Here is a 22,295-nt window from a genome sequence, read left to right as displayed (position 1 = left end):
TATTGACTTATTGCATGTCTGCGTTTGCATTTTTTTTTTTTTAATTTTTCAGGTGAAGACAGTCAGACAGGCGACAGTGACCGACGGCAGCAAATTATCGGAGTATATTGAGTTAGTGGATGGGATTTACCTGAACGACATCATGCTGGAGATGTGAGTAATTTCCCAGAGCTGTCCTCCTCCCTGCACTGGCCTACATAAAGAGACAGAATTAGCCAAATGAGGGCATGCAACCCATAAACCAGATCTGTGTGCAAAATATAGTGGCCATTTATTTATTTATTTATTTATTTATTTTACTATAGTTGGGTTACACACGCTAAAAACTGCTGGGTGGGGAAACAACCCAATTTGTAACCCGGCTTGGGTCAAATTTGGGCTGAGTCAATCTTGGTTAGTTTGTTTTTTATTTTTTGGCCCATAACTGGCTTCAAATGGCGTATTTTCTTTTATTTGGAGCTGTTATTAAGTTGAATCAACAACAAAATCTAGGTTATTAAATGATTACACTTTGGCTTGGCGCTAGCTAGCTGGTGCTAATAGCAATTAGCACCAGCTAATGTTATTTTAGGAAAGCAAGCTCATTGTTTAGTGCAAAGTAAAAGCCAAACGTCATCTTACAAGTTGTTGTTTTTTTGTTTTTTTTTTGCCATCTTACTTTTACTCATTCCATCCTAAAGCAGAGGTCCAGTCCAGTCCAATTTGGTCAACATCTGGCATAAAAATGGCAGACTGTCATTTGACCTAGCCACTGGGTCAAACTTTATGCCCCAATGTTTGGTCGAACCAACCCAACCTATAACCACAACGGCTTTAACTGAGGAATTGAGTTATTGAAACAACCCAGCGGTTTTCAGTGCGTGTGATTATGAGTGGGGCTGGGGTACATGATCCTCACCCCGAGGCCATTTTTTGGGTCATGAGCAAATTAAACAACTGCAACCTCTGTCCAGCTGAATTGAATGACTGCTACTCACAAAGGGACCCTGTTTTTCTGGGGTGGTGGTGGGGGGGGGGGGTCAATGAGGGGGTCTGCAGCAGTATCTGGTGCATGGACGCCACAGCGTGCTGCTCCGCATCTTTCCAAGTGTTTAGTAGTTCCTCTGTGATCTGCAGGAGACTGAGAGCTTCTTGAAGCTGCACCCATGCCGCGTCGAAGATTAATCCAGTAATAGCACATAATCCGTGTGAAAACCGCACGCTAGTGGTGCAAGAAGGCGCAGAAGCACGTGTGTGTGTGTGTTTTCATCTGATTAAAAAGGAATTTGACTTTTTGCTAGATTTCTTGATTGTGAGAGATTTTTGAAGCGCTTGCAGGTCAAAATTGTCTCTTTCCAGTCATTGAATAATGTATACGGCATGACAGGAGACAGATTTCCATTCCTTTGTCTGGCTCCAGGCTTCTACTTCCTGCTAGGAGGATTTATTTTTTAGTTTTTTCAAAAATATTTTTCATATTTTCCACTAATGCTAAAGTGTACACTGTCAGCGTTTCCGCCGCTTGCCTGTCTAAGGAGCACTCAGCCGTGTCTGCTCCCAGTTGAACGGATTTAAGAGGAGATTATGTGTGGCACATCTTGTCGCCTCCCGTCAGCACAAGTCAAACGTCATTGTCAGTTCTGCAGCATTTTTTACGGCACATAAAGGGGACTGAAAAGGTTCTTTTTCAGGAGTTGGGGTAGCAATTAAACATTAGAAAGGGATGGGGTGCAGAAAATTCCAAGGCCCATGAAGTGTTTGAAGATATTCCCAAGGAGCAAGGAGAACCGAGTCTGGAGCTCAAATCATTTCTTTTTTTTTTCTGCGCAGATTCTACTGTGTGTTGTTATACTTAATGTTTCCTGTCTCTTGACGGCATCTTGTTTCCACTGACCTCCACCTCCTGCTGCTCTGGCTGTCGGTCTTCTAAGCTGCTTCAAGTTTAGACGTCCTCTCCTATCTCACTCTCTACTCTTGCTCGTTTCATCCGCCAAGCTGCCCCAGCCCTACTCGCTCATTGGTTTCAAAACAGAAACATGTTTGGGAAAGCTGCTTTTAGGTTCAGATGGACATTTTTTCCCCTCATGGGACTAAATATTGGGTAAGCAACCGGAAGGATATGGAGGGGGGTGAGCGTTAGAGGAGGAAACAGGACAGAAAATGTAAAATGTCTAAAGGGTAATGACCTTTTGACATTTCAAGGCAGACACGTAAAGGCAGACAAACATGTTTAGGTGGGAGTTTGTTGGATTAAATGAGCTCCTTAGCTCTAAATTTTAAGATGAAGATGTGTGACTCAGGTTCTCAGTTGGATTTCTGTCTGTAAATAAATGCTGTGAGACATTTTTTTTTACATTTTTCTGTGGCTGGTTTTGGTCTCCAGAAGAAAACAGCCAGAGATGAACTGAAATGAACTGTGGCTGGCTCAGGGATTGCCTGACAGGATGTCAGGGAAAACCAGCCAGCGCTGTGTGTTTGTGTGCTTGGGTTTTCTGCAAGGCTTCTGTGTGGGAGTAAGTGTATCTGTGGATTTTTTTTTTTTTTTTTTTTTTTTGTGTGCATTTGGTTTTGGACTGAGGCAGCTGTTGGTAGTCGTCTTGCCCAGCCGCCCTCCCACACAAAGGGCTACAGTATTGGACAGATCTTGTGTTGGCGAAACTTCTTTGTCTGCTTCCTCACTTTATGAGCAACGTGCCCAAACACCAGTGGGCTCAGGAGACAGAAATACCCCGAGCTCACGCATCTCAACTTTGCAGCTGCCCAAGATGCATAATAATTTTTTTTTCTTGTTCTGAGGTAGTTAAAAAAAATCTAAGAAAAAGAAATGTCGCCAATTTCTTTGAATTAAAGTAGCGTAGAAGCTACAGGTAATTTCCCCTCCATATTTTTAAGAACTATAGTTGACAATTAACAGGAACCATGTTTGTTCTATTGTCAATTTCCTTAAAGCACATTTATTTTCTCACGTTCTTGTTTTCCTCCTCACATCCTCTGCTCTTGCAGCCTACAACACATTACAGTGCAAGTTGGTAGACCGATCCAGTTGTTAAAGCCGAAAACTTTTTAATTTATAATGCAATGTTTAGGATAAACTTAACCTTAACATAATTTTATCTGTGATACGACTTGTTGTGTGAATGTCTCGTCAGTTAGAGGCCGTCTGGGAAACGGTTGCCGTCAGGACGGCAGAGGAGAGACCCCGGGATTATCTAACGGTTTGCTGACAGACACCCAGATGGCACCATGCCCCCCCCTGCCCGTGCCCTCGTGTGACTGACATTATCGAGCCAATTAGATGGCCTTCCTACTGCTGTCAAACCAATTAGCTTTCCCGTTCAGCAAGATGGTGCCAATTAAATGTTGTCACAGGGACAGCGGTCCAGTTGAAGTCTCTGATTCCTTGCCAGTTCCATAGACGTGTGCTGCCTCGTCGGGGCGTTCGGTCAACCGTTCAGACCCTCCTCTGCAGGCTCTTGGGAGCTATTGAGTAGATGGGGAAAAGAATAGAAAGTTCATTTGCCACGTTCTGTGGAACAATTTTCATTTTAGGACTTGCATCTGCAAAAATTGGTCCAAAAGTCTTTGTTTTCGCCAAAAACGTGTGGGGCTTCAAAACCTCTGTGGATTATGAAACACGTATGGTTGCTCACTTCCTTTAGGTCAGTGTTTCTGTTGGCCTGACTATTCAGACAGACCCATGCCTGTCTGTATATCTGCCTAAATGTTTTTTTGCAGAGCTGAGATTGTCACCATAACAGATCAGCATTTTCATCCGCATCTATTTCCCCCTGTAGTTAAACCAGTGAGGCAGTAAATATGAATCAGCTGGAGCTGACTACAGATTCAGGAATCTAATTTTCTCTGAGCTGTACCTCTTGTACTCGATTTTGTGGTCATTTTTTGGCTCCATACCTTATTATGCTTATATGCCTTTGGTGTTCTAGAAGAAATATATATGTATCTGACAGGGTTGTATATCAAATGATTCAAACTGTTACTGATTGTATTGTTCTTCAAACAGCTAAATATGTATTAGATCATCTCATAGGAAGACCTACATATTCATAAAAAATACTTCAAATGCCAGTCTTAAATAAATGTGTGGAAACAATTAAAGAATATTGAAGATATCCTGCACAAATTTTGTTTGAATTATATTTCTTCCTTTACTAGATTTCTCATTTTTGTTATACATTTGATTTGACCAGAGTTACAACAACTTAATTTACTGGAAGAAAGATATTACTTGAAGATATTTAGTTTTATATAAGCAAAGGTGACAAATACCAAATCAAGCCATTTAAAATATAAGTACCCTTTTCATTTTTTTGGATTATGAAATGTTAAACATATAAACAACTGTTAGTGAAAACAATAATCATCAGGTTTATTAAATTTTAGCTGTTCCTTGTGATTTGATCCACTGTTTTGTCCTCTTTCCCCGTTTTTTCTTTTTTATTCCTAACCTCTCAGATATATCTAAGCTTTTCTTCCATCCTCTTGTGCCCTCATCAACTCTTTTTCTTTTTTTGGTTTATGTGTCTCCTCGCCTCCTTTCTGCTTTTGTTTTATCTCGAGCAGCACGTTAAGCCTTTGTTGGTCTTCTCTGGGGCTACAAACAACAGACATAGTTCAGATTCCCGCTGAACTGGAGAAGGGAGGCGGGTAGATGTGCTGCTGGGGTGTCTGTCTGACTGCTTCTGTCTGCACTGAAGGGGGAGGTGGTGGTGGAGGGGTCTGTGCATGTACATCAGTGTGAATATAGACATTAATCTTGGAGCCCTTCGTAATCATCTTTGTGTCTTGCTGGGCTCTCTATGTTTAAGTTGCAGGAGGATATGTGTCACGTCTGGCAGGAAACTGCAGCTGTGACAGTGGGAGAGCAAATGTTTTATTTTTTATTTTTACAAAATTGCTTTTAAAATGAGACAGTTTAAACCTCATATCCAAGGACATATTTAAATTGCAGCAACAAATGTACTCTGACTTTGCACTGCTGGGCATGGACAAATAGGAATTTCAGCCATGCTGAATTTTCTTTTGAATTAATTGCAGCAGATCACAGTTGATGATCGTGTGTTTGGATGGATTCATATTTGTGTGGTAATTTATTTTTCCATGTCAGGTTTCTGTTTGGTCTGCTCCCATTGTTCATTTGCTGGTTCAGCTTTTTTGCAGCTCATGCAAACTCAAGGCTTTGTCCATCTGTTTCTGGCCTTTCAACAGCCTAGGGGGGTAATAATCCCCTCTGTTCCCTCAAAGACATTTGCTGTGAAACATCAGCAGGAATTACAGAGTTCCATTAACTGCAGCTTAACATTGAGAATTACCAGCAGAGCACAAATAATAATTAACCAGGTAAAATGTTCAGGTTCTACAAAGGAACTCAAGGTTACAGATTATGATACTGTACTAAAGAAATCAAAGTGCCAGACTGACCTCTTCAGATTATGATGCTGTTTTTTGTGTTATTTGAGATACTAAATTAACGAGTTGAATTGCGGTCATACTGCGTCGGATTCCACCCAGCTTGGCAGGAATGAGTTCAGCTGCAGCTCCTATGGATAAAGCGGCGGAGGACAGGAATGGGAAGAGGCCCCATGGCAACTGAAAGACAAAGACAGGAGAGAGGTGATGCACAGGGAAAAAGCTAGAACAAGGAAATGAGGCGATGGGAACCAAAAACGCCACTGCTCAGACCTGCATCTGTCTGTTTTAGGGTTATTTTATAACATGTCACAGTACAGTTCTGACCAGCGTGAGTCTTCTCTGCTTCATTTTCCGCAGCAGACAGGATTGTCTTGATGTGGGCATGATTACGTGGTTTAACTGCAGCATGTGTGAGGCTATGTTGACATTCACACAACTTGGACTGCAATAAACCATAGGCTATGATTTTCTAAGTGTCATGTATTCATATATTTGGCCAATTCAAAGCATCCTTACTGCCCTTGATGCCCACCCACAGTTCAGATGAGATGATATGATGTGATGTGATATGATTCAGCGAAATGCTGAAATGTGTTGAGCTGTGTCATCACAGAAAGAGAGGAGTGAGGATTCTTATCGCACCACAGTATTCAACAATATCACAATATGTTTTTTTTTCTCCAGTATTACACAGCTCTGTTATTGACCACCTCTGCACTGATTACATTTTTTTTAGTCCTACTGTCTTTACCTGGACATTTTCTCAGGCTTATTTGCTTATGAGGATTTAGCTAATAAGAGACATTGGGGTTTGCATTTATTTTAAGATAATTCAAAGAAAAAAACTTTATTCATTTATTTCAATGATTGCACATTTCAGTGTGCTGCGAATGGATGCTTTTCTGTCAGGTGGAATTTGTTAGGCTGGATTTAACCTGAATTGAAGTTATCCCGAACTGAACTGCTAATCTGAGCACGGCTGCTGAGAATTGCTCGTACTCGGAGGTCCAAGAACACACACTGACCCGCTGTGTTTGGACAGCATGGCTTATAATCTCTGCCTCCAACACGTGGCCGAGTGCTGCCTGGAGTTTTTTCTTTGTGTTTGTGTGCATTCAAGCTGCTTTCTGTGGCCGTGCATGGGTATGTGCCTGACTGCCCAAGCTGAGTGTAATTTAGCCTGTCATATATAGGTTAACACTACCCCATAACCCACGCAGCCAATCAAAGGCAGGAGACAGGAGGAGGAAGCCCAGTGGCCCCCAGGCTCTAAGGCTGCAGTGCCAATCGACAGCACCGATGGACTGGATTATTGACTGGCCGTCTGGCCGTCTTGCCGACTAGTTGTCTGCCTTGCTACCTCTTGAGCAGGCTTTGACTGTCTATCCTTAATCTTATTGTGTATTTAAAGTTTACTGTATCAGCAGGATCAAGGAGGGGGGAGGTAATAAGCGTTATCTTTTACAGCTGTTATTGTTTAAAGTTCTTGTATTTATCTGCCTGCTGAGCCACAGGGTGTCAGACTGCCCTGTCTGTTTTCTGTGACGTCGGAGACTGTTGTCTGCGGCCGCCATGTTCTCAGCCAACAGCGATGATGATGGAACGCACAAATGGAAAAGAAAATCTGCTATTTTTCTATTCTCGCATACCTCACACACCACATTACCCTGCTCATCCTGATAGGATTACAGCCTCCGCTGTGCTTTTAATTAATGGGTTAAATAGACCCTCACAACGGGCTTCGAAAGGAGCTGTGCGTATGGGGAGGGGGAGATGGAGAAGGTCACATGACTGTTCATTTAGACCAGTATTAAAAGAGCCCTGTGTCCTCCTGATTAGCATAAATGTGTGTCTGTGTGTGTTAGTGTGGAAGCTGACCAAAGACTAATTAACACACCCACAATGCAGCCAGTTGACTTAGAAAAAAAAGGCCTTTTCATTGAAAACCAGCTATTCTCTTCTTTTACCATAATAGCGTTTGCGGTGTATTATATTAAGAATTCAGGATTATGCTACTGAACATAAATTGATGACAGCAGTGTTTTTAGTTTTATGGTTAATCCACATTTCAGATGCAGTTCACACACATGCATGACTTCACGTATGCTGCTGCTGCACTGATGCATGCTTTTACAAACAGAGTCGTCCTCCTGTTCAGGGTGGAGGAGAGTCCTGGTTATTGACCCTCATAAATAGGTCATTGGATGTTTTTATTTAATATAGCTTGAAGTTTCTATTATTAAAATAACACCACCTCTTTAATCTTGTTGATATGCAGCTCTACAGATATGGATCACAAGAGTTTTTTTTTTTTTTTTCTTGAAAGTCGCACAGCAAATGTCAAATTATTTGTAGAGCCCTCTCTATGTTTGGGAGAATGGGAGGAATATTACTATTCTGTGTTCTCCGAACATGAACACCGAAGAACGATAAATTGTCAAAATACGGTGTTAGTGTCTTAGAACAAACTGCAAATAAAGATGCTTGTTTGTGTGAGAAGTGAAAGGGATGGTCTGTTTTAGTTCTGTAAAATCTGTTTAAAATTAGACAAACCTTTTATTTTGCATTTGAATTGTTTAAGTTTTTTATATATATAATTCTTGATCATTTTGTAAGAAGTTCAACAAAAAATATTATGCAGGCATTACTGATTATGCCTGACAAGTTGCCTGAGATAATTAACTTTCTATCAGAAGGTATTTTTATGTCATTTTCTGCAAATGTGTTTATGGTATATCACATGTAGGATAGAAATGGCTGAAATACAGTGAAGTTTGTTTGTCCAAACAAAGATTTGTTTCAGAAAAATGAGAAGAATTTTGAGTCTTGCCTATACGTCGAATAATTCCTGACATACTCTGCCTCAGTGCTACCTAAACATTTGAAAACTTACTTAGAATTTTAAATCAGTTAACATTACATTTAATTTGTAGTCTTCAGTCTGAAAGAGTGGAGCCAGCAGAAGGAATTGGTGGCACTTTTGTCTTTTCAAGTGTCTGACCATTAAAAAAAAGAACCACATTCTTCAATTAGTTGCCAACGTTTCCAGTGACACACTAGTAAAACAAATATTTAATATGCATTTGTCTTTTACTGATGTTTTATTTTGGTACAGTTTGTAAGAGCACTCTGTTTTCGCTGCAGAAATCCTAAAGCCACTGTGCAGAGGGCCAACAAGAAAGTGAACAATGACCCCACACTTCGCATTCAGAACCTTTCTATTCTGATCCGACAGATTAAAGACTACTACCAGGTAAGAATTTTTTTCTTCTTTTTGACAAGTTAATGGCGTTTTTGTTGAGCTGAAGTTTGAAATTATTGCATATTTTTTCCTGTGCAATCTGTGAATTTGCTAGTGTAGGTCAAAAATCATATCAGTTAACCTTCCAGCAATGTTTGATTCCTGTGCTTGTGTGGTCTATAATGAAGTGATGGTTTTTAAACCATTCAGATTACAGTGGGAACATACAAATCAGACAACAGTCCCATTTAGGCTTTCACGTGCCTAAACACATAATTTAATATGTCCACACAGACACGTTCTCCTTAAAGGCTCGGCTGTATAAACGGAGATGTATTTGCAGATGTGGATGTGTGTGATGTGGTATCATGAGCCTCATCCAGGCTCAATAAATCCAAAGAGACGTCAGGAATGTAAGACACACTGATGTGGTAATGTGTCTCCTGCTTAAACTGAAAGCCTGGTAGTCATTTTTTGTTAATTTCCAATCTGTTTGTGCACATTTCCTCCTTGTATAATGTTATTGGATTTGAGAATTACTTCAGCTAGAATATCACTGCAGTAATTTATTTTCTAAAAGACCAGACTGAGCTTTGCTGAAGAGGTGAAGGTGATGCGTGCATACATAGTCATATGTAGTGAAGTTTTTTTTATCTCATTTTCCATCTTTCTTCTCTGTGTAGCACTATCTGAACAAGTTTTAAAAGATGCTGGTTTCTTTTATCACAAGGTTTAATCACCCAGAAGGAAATGATTGCAACTTTCCATTCGTCAGATGGTCTTAAATAAAGTAGACCAGAAAAATTAAAACAAGATATAGATGATTAGTTATAACTAATTGAGGTTCACACTTATTATTTGGAGCATTTCAAGCTGTTTTGGTGATCGGATCATAAGTGCAGTGGTAACACTGTGATAACATTTGAACATGGTTTTTTATCTTTTTTTTTTTCTTTGCTATTTGATTTCTCCAAACTGTTTCCACAAAGAGATTTTATGCTCTTCATAGTGGTTTTGGCTCACCTTTCTTTTGCGCGTTTATTTTTGCTGTCTTGGTTAAAATAAGCAGTTTAAACTAAACTGGATGGAGAGTGTCAATCCACAACCAGGTTTTGATTTAACCAGAGGTAGATTTCTAGCTCTGAGGCCACTCTTGTGTTTTCTTGGCAATATGCACAGGTTTTTGCCCTGTTTAAATATAAGCTTTTACTCGCTGTAAAGTTTTAGCTGATGATTGGTCAAACTTTTCCAATATTTGCAGCAGAAGAACATTGCCACAGCCTGATATTGCCATCATTTCTTGCAGATGGTATCAGGAGAGTGATGTTAAATGGTGGGTTTCTGCAAAACCAAAGTTATCTGGGGCTTGACACCGACGCTCCCAGTTGTTGGATCATTTGTGGTATCCCACGCAATCATCTCATTTCATACCATATGAAAAAAAAAAATCACAGCATATTGTGCATGCCTTTGGTCTTGTTTACATTTTTCTGCCCTCATACTTCCTTGCCTAAAAGCAGTTCCTGTTTCTTACTTTGTGCAGCTTTTCACTGTGAAAGTTACCATCCAAGTAAATTGATGCAATCCAGATTAAATATGATTCACTGCCTTGCTGAAACCGTTTGACAGCTGTGTTTATGATAATGAGAAGTAGAGTGTGACCCAGCATACTGTTGCAACACTGCAGAAAAGTTAGAGATGTTATCAAAGCTAAGCAGTAGATCTGATGAACACAAGTTTTCCAAACTTGAGGTCTGTACTCACAAGGCTGTGTCTGTTTAAAAAAGAATTTAAATACAAAACAGACAAATATGGGAACTACTTGTATAGTCTTGTCTAATCTTTTCAGATTTGAGCCTTTTTCTTTTATTAAATTGATACAATTAACCTGAATTGTTCCTTCAAGCTTCTGTTTTTTTCTGTTTTGAAGCTTTAGTTTTGCCCAAGGAGTCAGTTGAAGAGCGTCACAGATTAGTTGTGGCTGTTTGATTCTGGCCTTCCTGTTAATCACTCCTGGGTCATCTTATTTAAACAGTCTCCCCATTGTTCAGCCTTTGATGTTATAAGCCTCCAAAAGCTCCACAAGGCTGCTTCAGAAGTTGGGCAGACTTAACTCCTATCAGTGGCTACAATAAGATTAAACGGTGACTGACAAAGTCAGAGGATGAGGAGATGACAAGGAAAGGTTAAGGACATTAACCAGGGGCATCTTTGTGATATGCTCAACTTTTTTTGTGTGTCATGGATTGGGGCTTGTTGCAGCAAATTTTTGATCCATCTTTGAGGAGGCGTTATTTGTACATACCTTTCTTATTTATACATTTTGCATTAATAAACACCTTTGTTCATACAAATTTTAAACTATTGCAACTGTTTTGCTGTAGTTTAGTTATGTGGCCATAGTCTTCAGTGCACATTTCTGCAGGTACCAATTTAGGGCAGTTTCTCATCTACGAAGTGTATATTTTTTATTGAGATGATTAGTCAAATTTATGGATGATTGGGCTAATTCTGTCCATGTTCGTATTTTTAAATGACAGCTTCATTACAAATTCCAAACATAATGTTGCTAAGCGGGTGCTGCTCTGGGACCATTCTGCTGTGTAATGTGCCTGGTCTCAGATTTAGGTGGACATCATGAGCCAACAATGAAACTCTTGTTCATCTGTGACGTTTGATTAATCCTCCCAGTTTGTCCATGCGTCGCCCTGTTGACCTTTTAGTCGCACCATTGTTCAGCCACTTGTGTCTGCAGACCCAGCCTAACAAAGACCACCTACGTGTTTTAAATCCCTGAATGCGTGTTCGGCTTCCCCCATGATGGCCTTTTAGAGACTTAACCGACCAATGGAAAGATCCTGGATAGATGTAATTGACTATGTTTGGTTAAAACATACACTGAAGGAGTGCAGCGGGCCAGTCTGAGCCTCGTATGTTTGATTACTACCGGTGATCCAATAATTTGATTTATTAGTTGTTAAACATTGAAGTAATTTGCTGTGCTCTTGGATCAGATTGATAAAATGTCACTCAAGGTATGAATATTGCTGAGATGTTCAGGTTTTGCATCGAGGCATGATGATAACGCAAAGCAATTAAGCAACTCTAGCTCCAGGTCATTTCGGCAGTGCTTTGTAAACACCCCTGCGATATGATTCAGATGGGGTTTTCTTTTCTGTAAAAGCTTTACATTTTGTACCTCAGAGGAACACTGAAGGGAGTTTATTAAATTGGAATCCCGGCTAAGTCCCTAAGGATCTTCTGGTGTCAAGAGGAAAACTAATTCATTAAGCTTGTTGAACCCTTAAAGGCAGACAGTTGAGAACCTTCCTCGGGACTTTCCTCTGTCCTTCTCCTCCCCCACCTCTCACCCCTTGACTCTATGATGTGTAATTCTAGGAGCTCGTGTGCAAAAACTATGAGAGGACGGGGTGACAAGAGATGTAATAATGATGGTTTTTCATTTCACAGAATGAGCTCTCTGAGTCTGTGTCCACATCATTTGTCATTTTTGTGTGTCTGTTCAAGACTGTTATTGTTCTGGTAAAGAAAACTGTGTAGGAGGAGGTCTGTGTCTAGACAGGCTTCAGTCTTTGGGTTTAGAATCTGGTAAATGAATCAAGGCTGAGCAATCGTGAGCTGTGTGTCTGTGAAATTAAAAATGAATTTTTAATGTGAAGGGGGAAAAAAAAAATCAAAAAAAAATCAGGCACAGTGTTTTTAATTGCATTTTTGTCAAGATAAGGATATAGTTGCATGCTGGTGACTATTGTGTTGTTGTGAAGCAGGATGTTTTCTGTTTTTAGTCAGGAGAGTTCACTGAAAGCTTCATGGCTTTAGTGGGTTTATTCCAAATATATGTTAGGCCTCTTTTTAATTTGGCGGCTTTGGTTTGAGCCAAATGAACTCAAATCCTTAGGCTTCAACTCGTTTTTCTTAGTTCTTGCTATGGGTTAGGGAAATCGCAATCAAAAAACAAATGATGTCATTTGAGGTCAAAATTAATCCTTCAAACTAGCAAGTGAAGTTTTTGGCTGTGTAAATTGTAAACTGTTAGTCTCATACAGTTTACTTTATCTGTTAGACAATTAATTTTGTCAAAGCTTAAAGCTTTAAATGTTTTGAAAATAAAAGCAGTTCTGTCTTCATTCCCATCTCCTTGGTTTAAGGTGGGGTATAAATGCTGGGAGCTCTATTTTGGCTGGTAAACCAGTAACCAGTAACAGACTCCCTTTCATGTAGAATATGTCTGGCCCTGAAGCCCTGCATGGGTATTTATTCAGTCTGAGTATTTGCACTACAGCTTTTGAGACCTACTTGATGTCTTGCATTAGTTCTCTTTTCTGGCTAGTTTGCATTCAAAGAAAACAGTTTTTCCTCACTGTAAGTACACAAAGGTTTTGCTGTTTTTGTGTTTAACCCCTTTTTTCTCACATTTATTCTCTGCTCTTATAAATTATTGCTCAGAAAACAACTGATGGACTGAGTGAACATACTTGTTTAGCTGGTGACATTATAACAACCCTTTACCCCACTTGGTAACTCATTTTACACAGTGTCCAAATGTTCTTCAGCTTGCTTACCTGTTGACAAGATGACCAAAAAGAAAAAAAGAAATAAAAAATCTCTGTAAGTGGGTTACAGTACTGTTGACACAGGATTATTTATATGCATTAATGACCACAAGTGTGGCTGAAGTCTGAAGTTCCTCACTGGACTCCTTGTCTCACTGCTTTTCAGAGTCGGTCATGGTGAAACTGGCTTACTGGGGCATAAGCTGGAAGCTGCAGGCTAAATGTGTTTTGTCATAGTCACAAGCTTCCTCGTCTGAATATCCTGTCAATGATGTCAGCGTTCTATAGCTAGATTTTTATTTTAAAGAATTGAACAGGTAGTAAATAGTCATCACTTCGGGGAATATTATTCACTTGAGCAGTGAATCAGATTGATCTGACTCATTTCTTTTGTTCTGTCTGTACTCGGGTCAAGCAAAAAAACCAAAGATTTAGGACTCATTTAAAGAAGTAATCTTGGTCGTAATCACTGGGAACTGAGCACGATTGTAAACATGCTCACTGTACTTGTCCGAATGCACTTTGTGTGTTTTTATAATACGTGTGCCTGGAAGCAGAATTAGTGGCAGTAATGATGCAGGTTCCTATATGTTGGTATGGAGCTATTTGCAGGTGTTGTCAGAGTAATAAGAGGAAACTCAAAGCTGGGTTCTTCTTTTTTGATCATTGAATAATAAACCAGGGCGTTGGGGAGTTTGGAGACAAAAGTTTGTTGAATTATAATATTTTGAAGGTAAGATTAAAATCAACAGAGTAAAGCACCTTTCATGCAGCGGTGCACACAAACTCAAAGTGCTTTACACCAGATCAAACAAAACAAACAGAAAACTACATACAAGATAATTTAAAGCAGTAATAAATTCTAAAATGATTAAACAATAGTGTCTGTAACATGAAGGAGCTAAAGAAACAATTTAAGTCAAATGGGCGTATGAATTGTATGTATTCTTGGTCAGCATGTGAAACCCTTTCTTGTGCTTTTGTGGTTTCCTTTTTGCCGCAACTTGGCAGTTTTTACACCAAAACCATTTCATTGAAGCCAGGAACACCAGCTAAAAGCAAGTTGATGAAATCTGTTCAGTCTAGTAATATGTGTTGACCTTCAGTTCTCTGTCAGCAATATTACATCCAATAACTACAACAGCCTCCCAGGAGGCAGCTCGGTGATGGCAACATAAACGAATGGTACACACAGCAACCTGCAGGCTGTTTTGGACCCCTTTTTTTTAATATAAACCATGACTTATTGATGTGATTAGGCTGGTTTATTATTTTTGGCTGGACTGTAGAAGTCAGTCCCAAACAGTCGGTTTGGAAATGAGCTGCCAGCTTTTTTTGCAGACAGGTAAAATCAATCAAAATGCTTTTTGTCCCAGAGTTATTACTTTTTCCCTTGAGAACCTCCATGTGAAACTTCAATTGGTCAGTCTGTTTCTGTAAAAAAAACAAAAAAAAACTTGAGCTTTGTTCACAGTTCTGAGCGTAACACAGCAACTGAAACTGATTGTTTGTCGGGCCGCATAAAATCCACAGCGGAGACATTTGACTCTGGATTGAATGCCCGTTGAGCACTTTCCCATTGCAGTCAAAAGCCATATGTCCACAGGCTTTTTTTTTTTTTTTTTATTGTAAAAATGTCCAACACAAATTATCCAGCTTCATTAAAGACTGCAGTAACTGCTGTGACTTAAATAGTCTGTGATTATATGAACTTTTCCAGCCAGTGTGAAACGGCGCCCTGGGGTGATGGGGTGAGGTTGGAGAGATCGGGCTTCCCCTGCCCACCTGCCACTATCTTCAAGGCGAGCAGTGAGACCCACCAGTTCACTCATTCTGCCTCAGGGCTCGCTTGTAAAACGCACTCTAGCTGATAGATAACAGGAAAAAAAAAAGAAAAGAAACAAGATACTAATGGCCTGTTCCTCCTCCTTCATGTAAAAGATCATCTGTCCATCTGTCTGGTAGCAGACCCCGTCAGCTGTTCTTTTTTTAGGAGTTTTATTGCCAAGAACAAATATTTCTTTTTGTTGTTTTGGTAAAGTCTAATTTAACTGTTCAGTGTGAAGATTAGCCAGTTTAACTTAACTGAGCATTGATTTCTGAGTCCTATCACAAGAATTTTTGCTGAAACTGGTTTGTTCCTTATCAAACTTTGAAAGTTTCGTATTGTTTTGAGTTTTTTCTTTGTCAGTTTTACTGTTTTGACAATCAAGTAGAGTTACTATTTCTATATAAACTCCGCTTTGGTTGCATTTACCTATATAATAGACTCACACATTATTGTGGGGTAGTAGTGTTTCCTGTAAGCAGCTGAAGTGATGCTGCTTTTCTCTCTGAACTGCACTGCGCAATCCCCTTTTGTGTTCTTGTTGCTCTTTTCCAGTGCTCAACAGCAGGAACGGCACTGTTTGCATTGATTCCGTTCATGGGGGATGTAATGGGCGTTCTTAGTGTTAGGTGTGCTTTCCCTTTGTGTTTGAATATGTGTGTTTAGATAAAAAAAAAGCAGAAGCGTGCTCCTTCCCATTGCTGGTGTGAAATAACCTTTGTGAGCTCTTAATCTCTGCAGTGTTTTCAGCAGGAGATATGTCTGCAGAGGGCAGGAGAGCTTGTGTGTGTGTGAACATTTACTGTATCATGTGCATTGGGGGAGAATAAACCCATCTCCCCATTTCCATGGTAACTCTCCATGTCTGCAGAATGGGTGTGATTCAGGCTTTCAGGGTTCAGGCTGCATGTGCACAAACGCGCACGCTCAGTCGCAGTACAATTAGTCCCCTGTTAATGCTTTGCCGGTAGCGGAACTTGTGCTTGGGTGGAGGGATGGAAAAGGCGTTTTAAGGTGGTGTTTTAACAAAACACGATCCCGTGCGACTCAAACACAGCGGCCTTGTAACTTTTCCACCGGCTTTTCAACAAAAACACGTGCACATACTTTACATGCCTGCCTACTGTAACAATAATTCAAACTTTTATTATGTTTACAGCGTTTTGTGTCTGAGTGCTTGAACATCATCAACTAGACTGATGGGAAACCATTCACTCAAAAGAGCCAGCTTCAAAGCTCAGAATCATGTAGGTGTTGTGCAGCTCATGATTTTCTTTTAAGTATAGTGTCTGAATTTTCCTTTTGTTTTAGAGAGAGGATGCTTGTGAAACAGCTTACTTTAGGAAATGCCTTAGCAGGATGAATAGGTAATAACACAGATCAATATGAGTTTAAAGTGGATCAACAGACGTACAGCGCTGACCTGAAGAAGATGTTATGCTCCCACGATGCACAGTTGTGTTGCACAGTTTGTGTACATAAACACAATTTGAGTGAATAAAATCTATCCTGCTTGGTTGGCTTAATGGAAAAACAGTAGTGAACAAGCCCATTAACCCGCACTTCATTTAATCAGTCTGTCTAAACATCTCTGTGGGATGGAAGAGGAGCCAGTGTTGAAAAACCTTGAATCCTGCTGGAATCAATAATACAGCAACGTCGTGTCAGGATAGGGGGATGGGGGTGAATGGAAAGCTGTGGAAGGAGGTGGAGACAGCGGATCAGTCCTGCACGTCTGGAGTGAGAAGTGAGGGAATCCACACTGCATATTTTTCCCCTTGTCTATTTTTGTTCTACGTTCTTTTGTCTATTTCTCTTCGTTGCATACCACTTGTCTGTCTGAGTATTGGCTGTTCCACATTCCCCTTGTGAGTAATGGGCATGATTAGGATAGAACATCGGAGAGATTGATATATTGACTGAACCAAAGACATTTCTGCAGCCGCAGCATCAGCGGATGAGGGAAAGCTTTCTGTTTAAAAGCTTGACGTGTGCGTTCACATGCATTCCTTCCTGTATTTGTCACACATTGTCATGATGTGCTCAGTTTGATGGTGGCTAGTGCCATTTCTGGTGTGTCCATCATGTTTTATGTATGACCGCTAAGCCATTGCGAGCTAATCCGGCATCTGTATTGGTTATTAGTCTCTGACTGATCCTCAGCGCATGTTTTTACCCACATTCCTCACCAGCCTAAACCATTTACCAGAAAAAAAATTCATAGGTGTTAACACTGAACATTAATCAACCACTAAGTATGCATTAAATCTGTGCTGTCATCGTTTGCTTTTTTAAGGCTTAAAAAATTGCATTTAGGACATTTTCTTTAAAGATTACAGAGCGATCAGAGCTTTTAATGTCTCATTTCTTCGTGCGAATATGTCAGCAGATCAGACTAACAAGTGCAGCTGAATGGACTCTCGAGTAGGGAAGTAAAAGAAAGGAAGGAAAACTGACTCTGAATAGAATCGGTGTATTACCAGTAAGCTCATGACTGCATGGTGACGAGCATTTACTCATTAGTGGTTTTAACTGTTATTGAGAAAAAACTGTTGAAACGCTTCCATTTCCAAATGATCAATTTGAAAGAGATCTGATGCTAAACCTTTTTTTTGCAAGGTTGTCCGGTAATTGCATTAGTAAAAGATTTCTCATTCTGTAACAAAGATCCATGCAGTGTGGGCTCTTGGTTATCAGATGTGTGGTAATTATGTATATTTGATTGATGACAGAAAGCACAGCCATCCTCGTGTTCGCTCTCTGCAAATACTTGCTGCCATTGAAGGAGACAGGTGTGAGCGTGAAAGGGAGGTGGGTATTTGTGCTGTAAATTGGGACCATAGACATATTTTATTGATAAACCAAATGCCTCCATCTTCTCTCGTTGGGAATTGAAGCAAGCGGGAAAGTGGCTTGATAGTTTACTTTTGGGAGGCAATTTTCTTTCTGGGTTTTTTTTTTTTGTTCTTCCTTCTCCTTTTTCCCCTAGAAGCTGTCATGACTTCACGGTCAGTTGGCTGTCAGTCACACCAAATGTCTCTCTGTCAGACACCAACTGTAGCTGGCTGTGCATGGTGATTATTCTGTCTAACGCTTGTTGAGTCGATCTGTCTCAGTTTTCACACTTGATGGCTGTTTGGTTATTGCACCCTGGAACTGGCTGATGTTCGTTATCCCTATTGTCAATTTAACTTTTAATCATCAGAACTGTGACCTTTTTCTTGTCACAATCATATTTCTTCAATGTTCATGAATATAATATACAACGTAAATCCTAAACATTAATTTGGGTTAAAATATTTGTAATTTTATTATTTGACGTTGGGAGACTGTTTAAACAAACTGCTTCATGCATTCACCCGTGTCAGAATAAATGGGGTCAATGTTCTTATCTTTGCTGAGAGGAAACCATGGCAACCGTCCTCCTGACCTAATAAGGACATTTTCTGTGATTCAATCTCTGACCTTTACTTCAGGTCACAGAAGCTTCTTTGTGTTTGAGTGTTTGAGTTTGCCGTGAAGCTTGTAAATTTGTTTTAATAGTGGATCACCCATTGTGTCACATTGGCTTATGAATTCAGGAGATACTTAAAAAAAGTCTAGTAAAATAACACGTTTTAATACAGTAGTGTGAGATCTGTCTTGTTGCAACTTCTTGTCTGTCTCTGACTGTTATCATTACACCTGGCTTCAGTATATTCCTTTTTAAACTGGTCTGTTCATAACATGCAGTTCAAGTTTACACCAAGCTTAGAATTACTCTTTTTTTTACTAATTTTTATGCAAAAAGTAGGATGTTATTTTAAAGAAAAGATGCCTAAATGAAAGATGACAAATTTGACATTTTATCAAAACTACAACTTAAATGGTGAGAGGAAATGTATGCAAACTATTCGATGGAGTCTTACTGTCCCTAATATCAACAACCGGATAAAGGGGCTGAGATGCAAAACACACAAGTGTTGTGAGCGCTGTGATGACTGAATGAGTGAGGAAAATGTGGCTTAATTGAAACTGTTGTTATTGAAATATTCAACAGTTGCACCAAATTTGCACCAAAAGCCAAAACTTATTCCCTGTTCCTGTATAACACAGTTTCAAATCTACTTGGCAAAAAACCCAAAAAAAACAATGTTCTTCAATATTGAAGTTGCTTGTTTTTCTAATATTGTACAGCCATTAAACTGTTGGTTCTGATAATTTAATCATGAATTGGATGGCCTTGATTTACAGTGTCCTGTGAGATCTGCTATGTAAATGAACGGAATTGAATTAAACTAGAATTGAATTCTGTCCGAATTAAACCACTGAGTGATGTCAGATTTCCATCTCCTTTTTACCTCCACGATGAGGTAATGCAATATGTTTAGGGCAGATGGTTACTGCATAAGGGAGATGTCTAGAAACAACACATTTATGTAAGCCTTTTTGTAATGACCTCAGCTCTATCCTGCACACAGCAGCTGAACTGTTGGGTCAGATGAGTTGAAGCTGCTGTTCTCATAAAAGAAAACATGAAAGAGTTAAAGTAATTTAATTTTGTGTCCGTTTTGCTTAAAAACACAGCCTTTACTCTTAACATATTTGAATATTTAGGATATTTTAGTTATGTTTTTTTCTTTTTAGTGTACCTATTTTGTATTTCAAGTAGTTTGTTCACATAGTCCTGTATGGGTGCATTAATTATTTAAATGATATGGATCGGGCAATATATAGTTCAAGCCAAATTTCTCTATAGGGACAAAGTCTGTTGTAGTCTAGCCTACTAACATAGCTCTGATTCAGAGTCAGTTTGTATTTTAAAGATCAGGACTATAAAGATTTTTGAACTGCTGTTTGTGTTATTGTAAATGGAGTTGGCATCATGTTAAATATTAGACATTGCTCAATTTTTATTCAGTCAAGACACTCATGAGAAAAGAATAGGTTTAATATTTATGTAAAGATTGAAATCCTGCCCATACTTCATTAGTGCCAAGCTCAGAATTCATTAAAAACTGCAGCTCATTGGTTTTTTTTTGGTTTTCCTGAATGGATGGAACGCATAACTCACAGCAGCAATGTAAGCCACATAAATGTTCCAAGATTTGGGATCTGAGTTGAAGACAGTGTAGTATCTGTTCCCTGAAATTCTTTGTTTTATGTAAAAATACATACAACAAATATTTGTTGGTATATGTCCTGCACATTTTGAGATTGCTATATTTTTGGTTTTTAATAACATTTAATCCCAGCCAGAACAATAAAATGGTAACTCCAGCGCTGTCAGACGCACTCTCACTGTATTTGATGGGAGATCATGTTAGACTGCTGTCAGAGCCCCGAGGAGTGCATGTTTTGTTTTCCTTCTTGGTGTACATGGTTTAAGAGGTGTTTGATGACCTTGTTGGCCTCAGAAGATGATGATGAGCTTTATTTTGTCTGCACATATAACAAAATCCACCTGATGATTAAACCTCTGAAGAATTTGAATGAAGTTCAATTTAATTCATTTGTTTGGGTTAGTTTTGTCAATTTCAAGTACTAAATTTCTGCCCATCTTCCTATTTCCTGACCATATTTGTCTCTCATTCTGTGCCACAGGAGAGTCTCCAGCAGCTAGTGATGATGCCCTTACCCAATGTTCTGGTGCTGGGCCGAAACCCTCTCTCTGGTAAGTGACCGTGTCATGAAGAGTACAACAGCACTTTGACTACTGCTATGCAGGTTTTTATTTGGATGCTCAAAGGCAATGCTCAGGCTGACTGACGCAGACTATGAGCGTTCTGGCAGTTCACAAAGAGGACACACGCATTTCTGCAGAGCTTTTGTCTCTATCAAAACACAGCAAGACTTACTTTAATTATCTGTCTGTTACTTTGATGTTTTTATGCAACTCTTCTTTGGCTGTAGGTTTCATTTTACAGCCACTTTCTGTCTCCATAAGCTCCATAATGAGGTAATTATTCGGAACTCTGGCCTTTTAACAATTGGACTTTATGGCAGACGTAATGAAAACTAAATAAAAGAAAGTTGAAAATGTCTCATTTTAGTGTTGAGCTGATGGAAATTGGACAGATTAATGGTTCTGCTTCAAACACTCAGCTAAGTCTGCTTTTGTAAAAGTTAAAGACGTACTTTTGTAAATCTTTGTCACTGCGGGGACATTATCGCTGAGCAGATCTATGGAGCTCTGTTACCCCGAGTGTTACATTCATTCAATCATTTCGCAGCAAAGCTGTGACCTGCTGAACCCAGCCATGCTATTTGATATCTCTGAGTGGCATTAGGGGAACTTTGGTCTAGTGTCAAGTGTTTTCGTGTCACGAAAACATTTTTGAACAGCTTGACCTCTGCACCCTCAAATGCTACATGATACCCCAATATAAAAACACGGAGGAGACTAAACTTGTAGCTGTTAGTGTTGAAGATTAGGATAAGCCTTTTATTGAAAAGTGTTTTTGTTGTTGTTGTTGTTGTTGTTGTTGTTGTTATTGTTTGTTTTTGGATGGGAGAAAAAAAAGTTTAGCAGTCCACACAAAGGTGTATAGCCTCTGTTCATCACTTTGTCATCAGAACTTCACAATGAATTGTTTCCTGGTTCAGTTCACACACCTCGATGAAAGATCTCTGTGTCTCTTTAGGCAGATTAAACAGTTTCTGAATCCACGTCCTCCCTCGGCTAGTGTTGTCACACTTTCACGACAACCATTGGTGCTATATATAGGTTTTCATCACTTTTCAATTGACAAGTTTTATTCACCCTCACCAGCGCAAAAGGTAAATAAACGAACAACGCAGGCAGCAAATATTACTGACACATTTGTACACATTAATCATCCACACCTTCTTTTAGACATCCTTTCACAGCTTTACCTGCTGAATCCCATAGGGGCTTCTAGTCATTGTGAAGTCAAAAGGAGCCCCTCGTTGAACAAATTTTCCAAAATATCTTCTGTTTGAACATGTCGCAGCCAATTTACCAGCAGTAAAGTTCTGAAGATTAGGCACGTCATAGGTCTTTTACGTTTGCAGCCTTAAACAAAGCTAAAATGATCCAGTGAAGACAACTGTGCATTGAAGCATCTGTTAGGGGGACAGGAACAGACAGAAAGCACCAAACAGCCGTCTTAAAGGTCTTCATTACCCTTTACCCTCCATCTTGTCAGAAAATCAGTCAGCAGGTCTGTCGGAGCAGCGGTGAACGAGGAGTGCAGCTCAGTGGCTGCCAGCTGAAAGTCATCGGCCATGTGGCTTTTATTAT

The 22,295-nt window shown here is 39.6% G+C and overlaps 1 protein-coding gene and 1 long non-coding RNA gene across 11 annotated transcripts in view; one reads left to right on the top strand and one right to left on the bottom strand.

Annotated features, from left to right (window-relative positions):
- LOC108244314 (girdin) overlaps positions 1 to 22,295 on the top strand; it is a 55,506-nt gene that overhangs the window by 700 nt on the left and 32,511 nt on the right. For all 9 annotated transcript variants that reach the window (XR_005232654.1, XR_001808922.3, XM_037973585.1 and 6 more), the window contains exons 2-4: positions 53 to 153; positions 8,554 to 8,662; positions 20,636 to 20,705. Coding sequence is in view for 7 of the 9 variants with exons in the window: in XM_037973585.1 (XP_037829513.1) it covers positions 53 to 153; positions 8,554 to 8,662; positions 20,636 to 20,705 (280 nt within the window). In the remaining 2 variants the exon portion in view is untranslated. The remainder of the gene's footprint in view (positions 1 to 52; positions 154 to 8,553; positions 8,663 to 20,635; positions 20,706 to 22,295) is intronic.
- Positions 2,761 to 22,247, bottom strand: LOC119616682. Of its 2 annotated transcripts, none has more exons than XR_005232656.1 (3): positions 21,908 to 22,247; positions 5,419 to 5,586; positions 2,761 to 3,459 (listed from the first exon to the last, which is right to left on the bottom strand). It is a non-coding gene; the product is annotated as an uncharacterized LOC119616682 (long non-coding RNA). The 2 variants fall into 2 exon arrangements; XR_005232657.1 differs by lacking the exon at positions 21,908 to 22,247 and adding an exon at positions 13,234 to 13,434.

Source organism: Kryptolebias marmoratus, linkage group LG22, assembly GCF_001649575.2.
Source record: "Kryptolebias marmoratus isolate JLee-2015 linkage group LG22, ASM164957v2, whole genome shotgun sequence".
NCBI classification, from domain to species: Eukaryota; Metazoa; Chordata; class Actinopteri; order Cyprinodontiformes; family Rivulidae; genus Kryptolebias; species Kryptolebias marmoratus.
This window is presented reverse-complemented; position numbering and strand designations above follow the sequence as displayed.